At 50.7% G+C, this 12,475-nt stretch overlaps 1 protein-coding gene across 5 annotated transcripts in view; it reads left to right on the top strand.

The window, feature by feature from the left end:
• Positions 1–11,723, top strand: part of SSH2 (slingshot protein phosphatase 2) — a 126,462-nt gene extending 114,739 nt beyond the window's left edge. For all 5 annotated transcript variants that reach the window (XM_077919440.1, XM_077919438.1, XM_077919436.1 and 2 more), the window contains 2 exons: positions 4,583–5,435; positions 5,946–11,723. In XM_077919440.1, coding sequence (XP_077775566.1) covers positions 4,583–5,435; positions 5,946–7,928 — 2,836 coding nt within the window. In that variant the 3' untranslated portion in view covers positions 7,929–11,723. The remainder of the gene's footprint in view (positions 1–4,582; positions 5,436–5,945) is intronic.
• The last annotated feature ends 752 nt before the right edge of the window (positions 11,724–12,475 follow it).

The raw sequence follows: 12,475 nt of genomic DNA on the forward strand, positions 1-12,475 counted from the left end.
ACAAAGTCAGTAAGAACTGTTGGTCATTGAAACCGATGGGGGCGGGGGGAGGACCCCAGCAGGAATGAATTAAAATTTAGGTCATCCTTTTAAAAAGCTTTTTAGCTGTGTGCACTCGTGTGTGTGTGTGTGTGTGTGTGTGTGTGTGTGTTTCCCCCACAACCTGTTTCCCCCAAACAGCAAAGCAACTTTGCTTTCTGGCTGGCTTTCGAGGTGCCTGTTTGTTTGTTTGTTTGTTTGTTTGTTTGTTTGTTTGTTTGTTTATGTGTTGCAGATTTCCCCTTCCCCACCTTCTCAAGTTCCTTTTCTTATGCAAAACCGAAGGGGTTGTTTTTGTAACGAGAGACCCCCATCATCTGATTGGGAAAAGATGTCTCAATATGTCATGTGTCTGTGTTTTCCTTCTCCCCCCCCTTCCAACTGTACACATGTGTGTCCTCGGGTGACCTCCAGAGAGCGGAAAGAGAGAGAGACGGCTTGTCCTGCCAGAGGGATCCCAGCTCACGGCCACGTGGTTACCAGGTGGCCTTGCTGTGGATGTCGGGCCTTTTGAAAAGTGTGTGTGTGTGTGTGTGTGTGTGTGTGTGTGTGTGTGTGTGTGTTGGGGTGGCACATGGCAAGCAGGGGGAGCGGCTAGCAGCAGGTTATCTGCACCGACCCAAACTTCTTAATGTTTGGGAGGTGCTTGCAATGCAGACTCTACAGGGCCCATCCCAGAATCCCATCCAAAACAAACTTAACAAAACCCCAATACTTGGCAGTTGCTATAAACCACATTTCAAACATTCAAAGCCCTTTGCTCACAGTTATCTCGGCCGTGATCCTTGCGACAAGCCTGCAAAACAGGCCTGGGATCCTTGAGATGCATCCAACTACGCTCTACTCAAGAGTAGACCTGTTGGAGTTAATGGACCACAATCAATTGTGCCTGTTCTGTTCAGTGGGTCTACTCTTAGTAGGACTAAACGTTCTAATAAAAGCTTATCTCCCTATTGCACGCTGCGGCTGAGGCGTAGAAAACCAGTGGTTCTGAGGCTCACCAAAGTTTTCCTGAGCAATTTTATGACGGGATCCTGATCTGGACGAAGGGGTTTATTAACATGTGCTTTTGAAATCTGTATTAGGCGATGTCAAATTTGCTCCAAGAGTCAGAGGGGAGGGCTATTGATGGCTAAATTCTGCCTCCACAGGAAGAAATGCTTCTGAATACCAGCTGCTGGAAACCACAGGAGGGGAGAGTGTTGCTCTTGTGCTTGAATCCTGCTTGTGGGTTTTCCACGGGCATCTGGTTGGCTACTATGAGAACAGGATGCTGGACTAGATGGGCTACTGGCCTGATCCAGCAGGCTCTTCTTATGTTCTTAATGCCCTTTCCCCCACCACCACCAGCACCCCCAAAAAACCAAAAACAGCAGGTGGATGTTTCCTCTCCAAATAATTGAGGTCAAGGAGGTGCTGGCATGGCATAATGGTTAGGTGTGGCATTATTTGGGCAAACACCATTCCTAATAATAATAATAATAATAATAATAATAATAATAAATTATTTATTCCCCAGCCACTCTGGGCGGCTTCCAACAGAACACTAAAATACAATAACCTATTAAACATTAAAGGCTTCCCTAAACAGGGCTGCCTTCAGATGTCTTCTAAAAGTTTGGTGGCAGTTTTTCTCTTTGACATCTGGTGGGAGGGCGTTCCACAGGGCAGGTGCCACTACCGAGAAGGCCCTCTGCCTGGTTCCCTGTAACTTGGCTTCTCGCAGCGAGGGAACCGCCAGAAGGCCCTTGGCGCTGGACCTCAGTGTCTGGCCAGAACGATGGAGGTGGAGACGCTCCTTCAGGTAAACCAAGGCCATTTAGGGCTTTCAAGGTCAGCACCAACACTTTGAATTGTGCTTGGAAACGTACTGGGGGCCAATGTAGGTCTTTCAAGACCGGTGTTATATGGTCTCGGCAGCCGCTCCCAGTCACCAGTCTAGCTGCCGCATTCTGGATTAGTTGTAGTTTCCGGGTCACCTTCCCAGGGATGTTTCCTTGTAATCTAAATAGCGAGCAGGGGACGCTGCCTTCAAACCACAAAGGTGAATAGCGTAGAGGAACCTGACCTGGATATTTACCGAAGACCCACCAAGTCTGACATCCTGTTTTCACAGCGGCCAGCCCGATGCCCCAGTGCGAAGCCCCCCAAAGCAGTCCCTCCACCCCCAAACTCATGTTCCCCAGCAAGTGATAATCAAAGTTTATTTGTTTATTTCACAAAATGTGTGATTGTATTAAAAAAAACCCTCAAAAGTGGTTTACAGGAAAACCAACAAAATCAATTAAAAAGATTAGCAGCCATAATTAAGGCCTATACGTGCAGAAAACCATCAGCTGCCTCCACAGTAATTCAGTCACAAATTTGCAAGAGTGGAATATCGTGTTTTGGGGTTCTTTCAGCATTTAATATGTCATCAGTCAGTGTTCATGACCCGTGTGGGGTGTGCATGCATGCTTTAGTTCTCAAGAAGCGCAGATCAGGTTGTTGCAGATTGTAGAGGCTGCTTTGAGCACACAAATGGTAATTATTGTAAATATAATTGTGCTCTTACGGGAGGCAATATCTAGCCATTACAATGAGCAGCTGTTGACCAGCAGCTAGGAGTACTGTAGTCCAGAGAAACCACCTTGACCCCTGCCTTGCGGCCTTGTTTACCATTGCTGCCCACCCTGGGGCAGATCATTTGCTGATTCACATTCATATGATTGGCTCTTGGGTTTCAGAGCCTGACTGTGCAGGGAAGGTTGTGGTTCTTGGGTTACACCTTTGCCAGGGTGTGAGAGTGGGCTGTGGGGCCAGGGGGTTTTCCAGCAGCAACTGCTTTTTGATGCACTGTCAAGCCACATTCCCTCCCACCAGCAAGATCCTGCTCCTATTCTCTTGGACCTCCTTCCTCCCAAAACTCCCTGTCTCTTTTTCCCCTGCGCAAGTGGTGGGGTTTTCCTTAGAAACCTAACAAGAACTTCACAATAGACAGGCTGCTGGGTCAGACCAGTGACTCATGGAGCCGAGCATCCTGTTCTGGCAGTGACCAGCCAGGTGTCCTGACGGGAAGCTCCAAAGCAGGAGATGAGCAAAACAGCAACAGGCATCCCGTTTGTGATTCTCAGCATATTCAGAGGCGTTGTGCCTCCCACGGTAGAAGCAGATTGTAGCCACCTTGGCTAGTAACATTTGATAGCCTTATCGTCCCAAAAATGTGTCTAAGCCCCTTTAAAAGCCATCCATGCTGGTGGTATTATAATGAATTAAATTTGTGTGCCTGCGGGTCTCAGGGTAGTCACAAAATAAAATCACAAAATGTATTATAAAAACAAAAACAACCCAATAATCTCCCCAAAGAAACCATTTTAAAAGGGCATGGAATGTCAAATCAGCCCAAGGTCTGGTTGAAGAGGAATGCTTTGGTCTGGTGCCTAAAGGTACATAATGAAGGCGCCAGGCAAACCTCTCTTGGGAAGAGCACTCCACAAATGGGGAGCCACTGCAGAAAAGGCCCCGTTCTCGTGTTGCTGCTCTCCGGACCTCTCGGACGCACTGTGTGAATAATTCCATCCTTTTCTCTGTCCTGAATCCTTTTGTCTGATGTTCCCAAGTTCTGGTATTATGGGGCAGGGAGAAAACATTGCATGTACTTCTATCAACTCCCCTTATTTGCCTTTACTTCTAACTCTAAAACCCCAGATATTTATAACTTCGGTGTTTCTCAACAACCCTGCCACAGTTAAAAGTTGAATCACATGGAAGTGATCCCGATCCTTGTGCCCCTCAGAACATGCCACGTAGTGGTGGTGGCCCTTGGAGGAGTGTGGCCTGCTTGACACGCCTCCCCTTGGTCACTTCTTGCATGGCTATGTCAGGAGGGCTGCTACCCTCTCTGGAGCGCAGCTTGCATTGAGAAGGGGAAGACGGAAGCAGCGTCCCTGGCTCTCTGGCTTTGGATGGAGTCCGTGCTCCCTCTAGGGGCCAGAGCTTGTAAGTTGTGGAGCAGACGGCACAAAACACCCGCAGCAGCCAGGCTGCTGCCCTTCTTCTCATCAGCTGCAACAACATGTTTTTGTTCCCTGGAAGAGAGCTGCCCTCCGTGTCCCCGGTGGCAGCGGCACAATTCTGGGAACAGGTGGCCGAGCAGGAACAAAACCAGCATCTGACCAGAGACGGCAAGCACCTGACTTGAGCATTGTGGTTGCAGAGCCCCTTTGCAGGGCAAAAAACAACCTCCCTCCCTCCTTGATCCCAACCCAATAGGCTATATTAGAGGTTGAGAGCTGTTCCAACAGAATTGTGCAAGTCTGGTCCTCTGTCCGTCATCAGAGTTCAAGGGCACTTTTTCCAGTCAGTGGCCGCTTCATTCTTTGGGACAGAACTCTGGTTGTTTTGGGGGACCAGGAGAGCCGATTGTGGGCTAACCCCATCTCAAACGCAGCGCTTCCCTCCTCTCTCGCAAACTCTCCCCATGCTGCCTTTTCCCCTTCGTGCCTTTTGTCTGAGCGGCTTTCGAACCCAGTGCTGATTCTCTCCCCTATCTCCTTCCCCGCAGTAAGCAGCGGCACAACAAGCTGTGGCGCTCGCACTCCGACAGCGACCTCTCCGACCACCACGAGCCCATGGGCAAGTCCGGGATGGAGGTGAGCAAGAAGGAGATCACCACGTCGGCGGACCAGATCTCGGAGAGCAAGACCTCCTGCGGCCACCACCACATGCCCATGTCCCCTGGGCCCATGACCACCAGTCCGCACACGGAACACTTGTGCCATCTGGGCGCTGATGCCGCCGGGAACTTGTGCAGTATTGAGCGGGTGGTGCAGCTAGAGATCACCACGAGAGACTTCAATACCGAGCAGATGGAGGACAAGCTGAACTTGAACAACATCAACGGGTGCTCCTCCGGCTGCTGCTTGGACGACTCAAAGTTCCCCCTGGATAATGCCTCGGATGCCTTGCTGCAGCAGCGAGAGGCCTTGGGGGCAGGGGCAGAGTTCCCGGACTTGGCAGTGGACGACTTGGAGAAGGACGCCCTCAAGCAAGGAGACGGGAACATCCACCTGGTGCCCATGGAAGAGCTGGAGTCTTGCTTGCAGGACGTCTCCAACCACAACTCGCCCAGCCCCCCTCCTGTGACGTCCTTGCCGGAGGAGGCGGACTTCGGCGCCGACCGGATCGACTTCTTCAGCGCCTTGGAGAAGTTTGTGGAGCTCTCTCAGGACAGCCGGCCACGGACTTGTTCCCACTCCAGGACGGAGGATCAGGGGGGCGGGAGGAACGGTCTCTCCAAAGTGTCGGGGCTGGAGCTGTCGCCCTCCAACCCCACAGAAGATGCTCAAGGAAGCAACTCCTCGGACAACTCGCCGCAGCCGTCCGAGGGGTCCTCGGTGGAGGAGGAGCAGCTGAAGGTACGCGAGGCGGGCGGTGCTTTTCTGCTGTGTGTTTTGAAAATAGGAGCCCCTGCCAGAAGAGTCGAATATTGGGAGTGCAAGAGGGGGATGAGGGAGCAAATGACATCGAGGCACGGAAAGATCAGAATATTTATGGGGCTGGAACTAAGGCGAAATGACCCACTCAGAGGCCATTGAAGTAGGGGGATTTCGGAGGCGGGTAGCTCACAGAACTCAGCAATGCTCTCCCCAATTCCTCATGCTACTGTCTGCCAAGTTTTAAGGTGTCCAGAATGACTTTGACGGGGCATTGTGAGGCTTCTGAATGTGGCAGCCAGCAGGGTGAGGAGCCCTGGGGATGCAGCGATGGAAGTTGGGCCCTACCCTCAGAATCCCATGCCATTCGTTTCCCCCTCCAAGTTAGAAAGGTGATGAACTACAGAATATTTTGTCAAAACGCTTGCTGAATGCTGGGAGCATTTTATTTGTAAAATTCTAACCCATTCTTCTTTTCTCTTAAATTTAAAGCTCTCTGAACCGAGCCGTTCAGGCGGCCTGACTCGTTCTCACTCTGAAAACGCCATCTCTGTGAAAGACATCATCACCGAGATCGAATCGATCCGCCAGGGGGCAGGGCAGGGACAGGCGAAGACGGACGCCTTGAACAATCCGGTCCTGGTGTCGAAGAGAAACACGGTCCATGAGCTCCCTGCCGAGTCAACCTGGGAAAGCAAGCCTCGAAAAGCCGAGCCGGGCGAAGGCAGTGGCTCGGTCCCGAAGGAGGTGGCTAGCGAGCCTTTGAAACCGGACCGAGAAGCCGCTACAGCCCAGCTGGTGCCTTCTTATAAGCTGGACGTAGAAGACGGCGGCAACTCGGGAGAAGACTCGGCGGAGGGCCTTCCGAACCCTGGGCCCAAATGGTGTCCTGGATCGGTACGGCGTGCCACCCTGGAGTTTGAGGAGCGCCTGCGGCAAGAGCAGGAGCTGCAACACTCTACCCCTGTTGTCCTGCTACCCATCCGGAAGAACTCCAGGATCGAATCCTCAGCGGTGGCTGACCCCGCGGCGAAGGGGAAGCCCGAAGAGCCATCTCACGAGCCGGCCCAGTTGTCTGGGGAGAAGGTAGCCTCAAGAGCTGGGGGCGCAGAGACTGGGGCTGGTTTGGAACAGCCCCCCGAAATGCCACCGGCGTCTTCTCCCCCACGAGATGGCCTGTTGGGAGAGCTGGAGGGGTTGGCCAGAGAGCACCGCTTGGTGGTTTCTCTGGAAATCCCGGACAGCCTCCCTGCCCCTGGCCTTCTGCTTCCGAAAAGGATTGAAATTATAGAGTACACCCACGCGGTCAGGTTGCCCAGCCCCACTGGGCTGGAAAGGGGCCACACACGAGATGACTCGGAGGAAAGCAAGATGGCCACCACCTCGTTGGCGGTGGACGAAAACTGCAACGCTGCTTTGTGTTCCCAGAATCCCCCGGGAGCCTTGCCCAAGCCGGGGCCTTCCGAGCCAGAGAGCAAGGACTTTAAGAAGGTCATATTTACCTTGGGTAGCCCTGGGGAAGATGCTGTCAGAGGGCCGGCCGACATGCGCACCTCTCCTCCTGCGAGTCGGGCAAGGTGCCCCCCTCCGCCGCCCTCCAATTGCCAGCCCTTCGTCTGCTTGCAGGGGGTCACTCAGGACAGCACAAGCACCGACCCTGAGCCAGCCCCTCTGGGGGGATATGCTGGCAACGGACAGTTTGCCTTTGAGGAGAGGGGAGGTGCTCTGCGCCGGAGGAGCGAGGGCGCTTTGACACACTGGAGCCCAGAGGACTATGACCTACGCGCTCATAAGGTGGGCATGGGTGCCAACACTGTGGAGGCTGCTGCCACACCTCTCCTTCGCTGCGGCCTTCCTCACAGCTCCAGCAGTGACAGCATCAGAGACCTGAGGGGGGACACCGTGAGGCAGTGGGCAAAGGACCTTGAGGCCCGGGTCCAGCAGGCAGGCCTCACGCTCCCTTCTCAGATGAAGCGCTCAGCATCCCTGGCAAAGCTGGGCGGCCTGAACTTGTCAAAAGATGACTTGCCCTCGGGGAACCCCTTCCCTTCCAGCGCCAGGCCAGCCGCTCTGGAATCACTCCGGGGCCCCTCCGGCTGCGGGGAAGCACTCTCGCAGGGCGGCCTAGCTTTGCCAACGCCAGAACCTGCCCCGTCGTCGTTGCCCGCCCCCCAGCCCACGGCGCATTTTGTCGAGCAGCTCAAGATGGCGGCCGAATCCATCGCCCTCAGCAGCCCCGTGGAGAGGCCTCTGGCGCAGTATGCCAAAGAGTTCAGCCTAGCCCAGCAGCTTCCGGGTGTGAAATTGACTAGCCCCCCAGAGGCCCCGCTGCCAGGGCTGGCGACGACGCCCCACCCGCCCCACTGGTTGGCTGTGCTCCCCCGGCCCCAGCATGGTAGAACTCGACCGCCCAGAAGGCTGAGAAAGGCAAATGACAGGAAACGAACCACCAACCCGTTGTACAACACCATGTGAACTCCAGCCCTCTCTCTCCCCACAACAACTTGACTTATTTTGCAACACCCTTGTCGTGTTTTCTCCAAATGGGGCAGATGTAATATATATTGAAACATGCACTTTATTGGTTTAATTTTTATATGTTCGTTATTTTTACTGTTTCTGTTGCATGTGGGTTTTGAGGTGGCTGGTTTTCATGGTTCTCCCCATCCCACCCCCTGTGCAAATGACTGCAAGATCACAATTTTTTCCCTTAATTTAAAAAGAAAAAAATGTTTTAAACCCTTAATGAACCTCAACACTTAACTTTTGTCTTAAAAGAACACCCCTCCTTTAAAACAAAAGAGAGAAGGGAAGAAAAATATTTAAATGCTCTCTTTCATTGGGCCAAAAGAAAGATGCGCTTTTATTGTTTTAAAAGAATTACGGATTTTGTGGGAGATGGGGTTGCAGAAGGAAGAAAGGAAGACAGTTAGGAGGGAAAGAAAGACCATTGGGAGGGAAAGGAAGACCATTGGGAGTGAGGGGTGTTCTCTTAAAACAAACTTCATTCTTTTTTAGGGGTTTAACCCTTTCATTACTTGAATAAAGCTGTGGGCCTTTTCAAGAATATGGCCATATCATCTGTTTCCTTTCTCCTCTTCCACCCCAGCCCCCCTTCTTGGTTCCCCTTCCTCCTCCTCCTTCCCCACTCCTGAAATTGCCTGGCCTTCTCTCCCTGCTCTGTCTGATACAATCCAGAAGCTGACTAGTTTATACAAATATATGCTCCCACCCTTTGTGTTCTTCTCCATCATTCCCTGACGCTTCTTGCAGAAAGGCTTGTGTCTCTTACATTGTACATAACAGTGCTCATGTAGATAACTCATGGGGTGGGGCAGCGGCATCTTTTCGTTTTGGTCCCAGAGGAAAGGGGCGATGAGGCATCTCTTCTGCAAACTGGAAAACAGATTTGCCTATTTAACATCGTTTTCTCTGCGGTTAACCAGTGGCAAATCTGCAGACACTTTCTGGAACAGGCTTAACTCCTTTTCCCTTTTCTCTGACACTTGCCTCTCTTCCGTTACTTCTTTCTTTAAAAGGTGATTATTTCTGTCAGCTTGTGCCAAATGTATGCATGTTTCTCTCTCTCTGAAAAGCAAAGAAAACCTTCAGCTTGCATGATCCTCTTGTTCCCAATGCGTTGTCTACAAGGCACAACTGTCCGGTGTTTTAGCAAAGACATCTGTTGGCACTGCGCGCCAATGCACTCCCCGTCTTGCGCACACATGTGTGCCGTTACGTTATATTTTTTCTGGAGATCAGGGTTTCGGGTTTTTTAAATGTCCTCAATAACGTGCCCCAGTTGTGCCGAGTTCTGTGCTGCGCCAAGACCTCGTGTGTCAAACTGGTCCCAAACTAGCGTCTCTAAATTTCCATGTTTTTATGGAGAAGTCATTTGACACCTCCCATCTTCTGATGCACCCAGGAATCTTTGCAGGAATAGAATAATAACCCTGCTTCCTAATGAGAAAGAAGTAGGCCGTTTTAACACCTTCTCTTAGGAGAACAGCTGCCAGGCAGGCTGGCGAATGCTGCAGTATAGGAGAATATCATGAAAAGATATATTTTTTGGGGGGGGGGGTGCTTTTCCTGCAGGTAAGAGAGAAAGGAGACCCCTAAAACTAGCCGGGGGAACTTGTTGCCAGTCAAATATCCCTTCCAAAGTGGAAAGTGGCTGCTATCATCACTGCATGTTGACATTTGCCTTGATTCTTTTTTTAAGCCTCAGCAAAGATGGATGCTTCTCAAATGTGAGAGAATCGTCTGTGACTAAATTCCAGGCGGATTTACTTTATTTTTTTCAGACCTCACAGGGGTGTTGAGGAGTGTGTGTGTGCCTGCCTCCCTCTTAGACTTCCTCTTCCTCGTCCCCTTTCCCCACTGCAGGTCCAGGCCTCTTGTGAACTTTGCAAAACGGAGGGTTCTGTAAGCGTAAGATGTTTTGCCCTGATCTTTTGCTGAGCAGTTCTCCCGGAAATCGGGATTTTGCGAAGTGTCTTTCTGATGACTTCTCTGCCAGAGCCCCAAGTCGGACTAGGAGCTATTTTACCTTCCATTGCTTTCAGAATCCAGGGTTGGCATTGAGGCCTCTTCCGGAAGCCAAATCTGTGCCTTCTATCTCATCTCTGCCAGGGGTTTTGTTGTTGGTGGTGGGTATCCCCCCATCTCTGTCCCCCTCTTAATATTAAACCCCTGCTCTTCAACTTTGCACTCCGTGACCGATCCCAAACTGCCACGTTTATCAAAACTGGATTGCTGAAATGAATCGTAGCTGTTGGCGAGTTTTGTTCTTCTGTATGCAGATCTGCTTGTGGGAAGAAAAACAACTATACCATTGGTTCAAAGCATGGCTGTTTGTTTGTTTCTCTGTTTTAGAAGAAAAAGGGCATTTTCATTCTTACTCCAATGTATAAAGTTGTTGTTTTCTTTCAGGGCATCTTCCCCTCTTTCTCCCCCCCCCCATTTTTTCGGGGGGGGGGTTTGCCCTGTGAATGTCAAAAATGTTCAGCATCATCTCAGCAGCAACTCTCCCCTCTCCCAGTTTCCAGCTCTTTGACCTAGCTGTCTACTGTGAGCTTTTGTTGAGCCTTGCACAAAGAGAGGGGTGTGGAGATCTGGGTGGGTGTTTCTGTGAGTGTGTGTGTGTGTGTGTGTGTGTGTGTGTGTGTGTTTTGGGTCCCTGCTGATTCTGTATGTGGACAAAACAGATCTATATAAATATATATAATATTTTCTGTACCATGCCTTCAGCTGAGTCTTTATCCCCCTCCCCGTATCTCCCAGTGTCAGCTGGCTCTCTCTTTCTCTCTCTGCGTGTGTGTCAAACCCACCTGGCTTGTAAGAGAATGATTTCACCCTAAACCGCGAAACTGGCAAACCACCACTCCTTTTGTTTATTTTCTTTAAATTGGCAGGATGGGAGTTCTGTCTTCCTTCGATGCCTCTCCCCTTTCTGGGGGCTTTGCTTTTTCCTCCCCCTTCTGCCCCCCCAACCAAACAACTCAGCCTTGGATGGATCTCTCCCCCATCCACAAAAAGTTGCCATCTCGACAGGCTTGTCCAGAGCCAAAGGGCTAAAGCTGGGAGGAATCACTCTGCTTAACTCTCCAAGTCGCCATTAGATGCGCCCTTTGGAGTGATGCTACTCCCCCCCCCCCCAAGTGGCTTGTGTTGGGGAATATCCCTTCAAACCTCAAAGGAGGCCACCAAACAGGGGAGACCCCCCCACACACACCTGCCGCTTTCTTGATTTCCCAGCCCAGGTTTAACTCTGGCTGTTGAAATGGGCTGTGCCTACTGGAATAGCAAGCCCTGTTGTGGAATCCAAATATCCATGTTTCACACTGATAGCAGGCCTTGGTGCCTTTTTTTGGGGGGGTGGTGGTGGGGGAGCTGTCTTTAAAGCTTTCTCAGCCACTTCCGGTCATGAATTTGGCAAGAGCGTTGTGGCCTCTTGTCTTGATCCATCTCTCTCTCTAAACACAGCCCTTTCCTGCGGTGATTGTGGCTGTGGGTCTCTTTCGCAAATTTGGAGCCCTCCTGCAATGTCTTGGGGAGAAACGCCTCCTTTTATTGCTGGTCTTTTCTTTTCTTTCTTTTTTACATATCCTCCCCCTGCCCCTTGACCTTTGCTCTCCACCCACCCAAGAGTGGCTTGTACCATAGACTTTTGCCCGACAAAGGTGTTCGGCTGTTTTTAAATGTGAACTACTGCGTTTTCAGGGTGCGGATTCAACGTTCTTGTTACTGAATAAATTTTTATTTTGAGAATCGAGCGTGTCTTGTCTGAATCGGGTTGCAAGGGGGGGGGGGTTCATCAGTGGGCCACGAAGGAAAGTCAGGAGCCTGGGTCAGCAGCAGCAGCAGGGGCAGGCCCCTTAAAATTGCAGGTACCACCTAACACCAACATTTGTAAGTGCTCAGGTCTTTTAGTGTGGCAGCCCCTTCACTGTTCTCTTCTCAGCACCTGCTAATAACATTCTTCTTTACACAAGCCTACCTAGATGTTTAGGAAGTTGAAGCAAGTTTCAATCCGGTTTTAGTCTATTATTATAAATTTTTCTTTCTTGTTTCATTATTCTTGTTAATTTTTCTTGCTTTACTATTTCTGTCAACCACTTTGTGGTTGTTGTGGTTGTTTTTAACAGTCGAGGGGTGTATTTATGAAATAAATTATGTAAACCACTTGGTGAGGTCCACCTGAAAAGCAATATATCAATAATGTAAATAAATAAAATAAATTTTATTTATTTCATAAAATCTGGTATATTGGCTGATTGTAAATAAAAAAGCAAGACCTCAGAGTGGTTTACAGAGGGAAGGGGGGGGCAGATGGGGCTGGGCAACCTGCAGAGGGAGACTCTGATCCTAAACCTCCTCTGTCTTATGCAATCTCTTTGGGAGAAGAAAAGGCTAAGGAGTAAACTCCACAAAGCAGGAGTGGTTAGATGGCGCCTTGTAGGCCTTCTTCCTGCGGCCCAGCTGGTGCCAGACATCTTGCTCTGCTTTCCTTTGGACCACAT

The sequence above is a fragment of the Podarcis muralis genome, chromosome 15 (assembly GCF_964188315.1).
Source record: "Podarcis muralis chromosome 15, rPodMur119.hap1.1, whole genome shotgun sequence".
Classification (NCBI taxonomy): Eukaryota; Metazoa; Chordata; class Lepidosauria; order Squamata; family Lacertidae; genus Podarcis; species Podarcis muralis.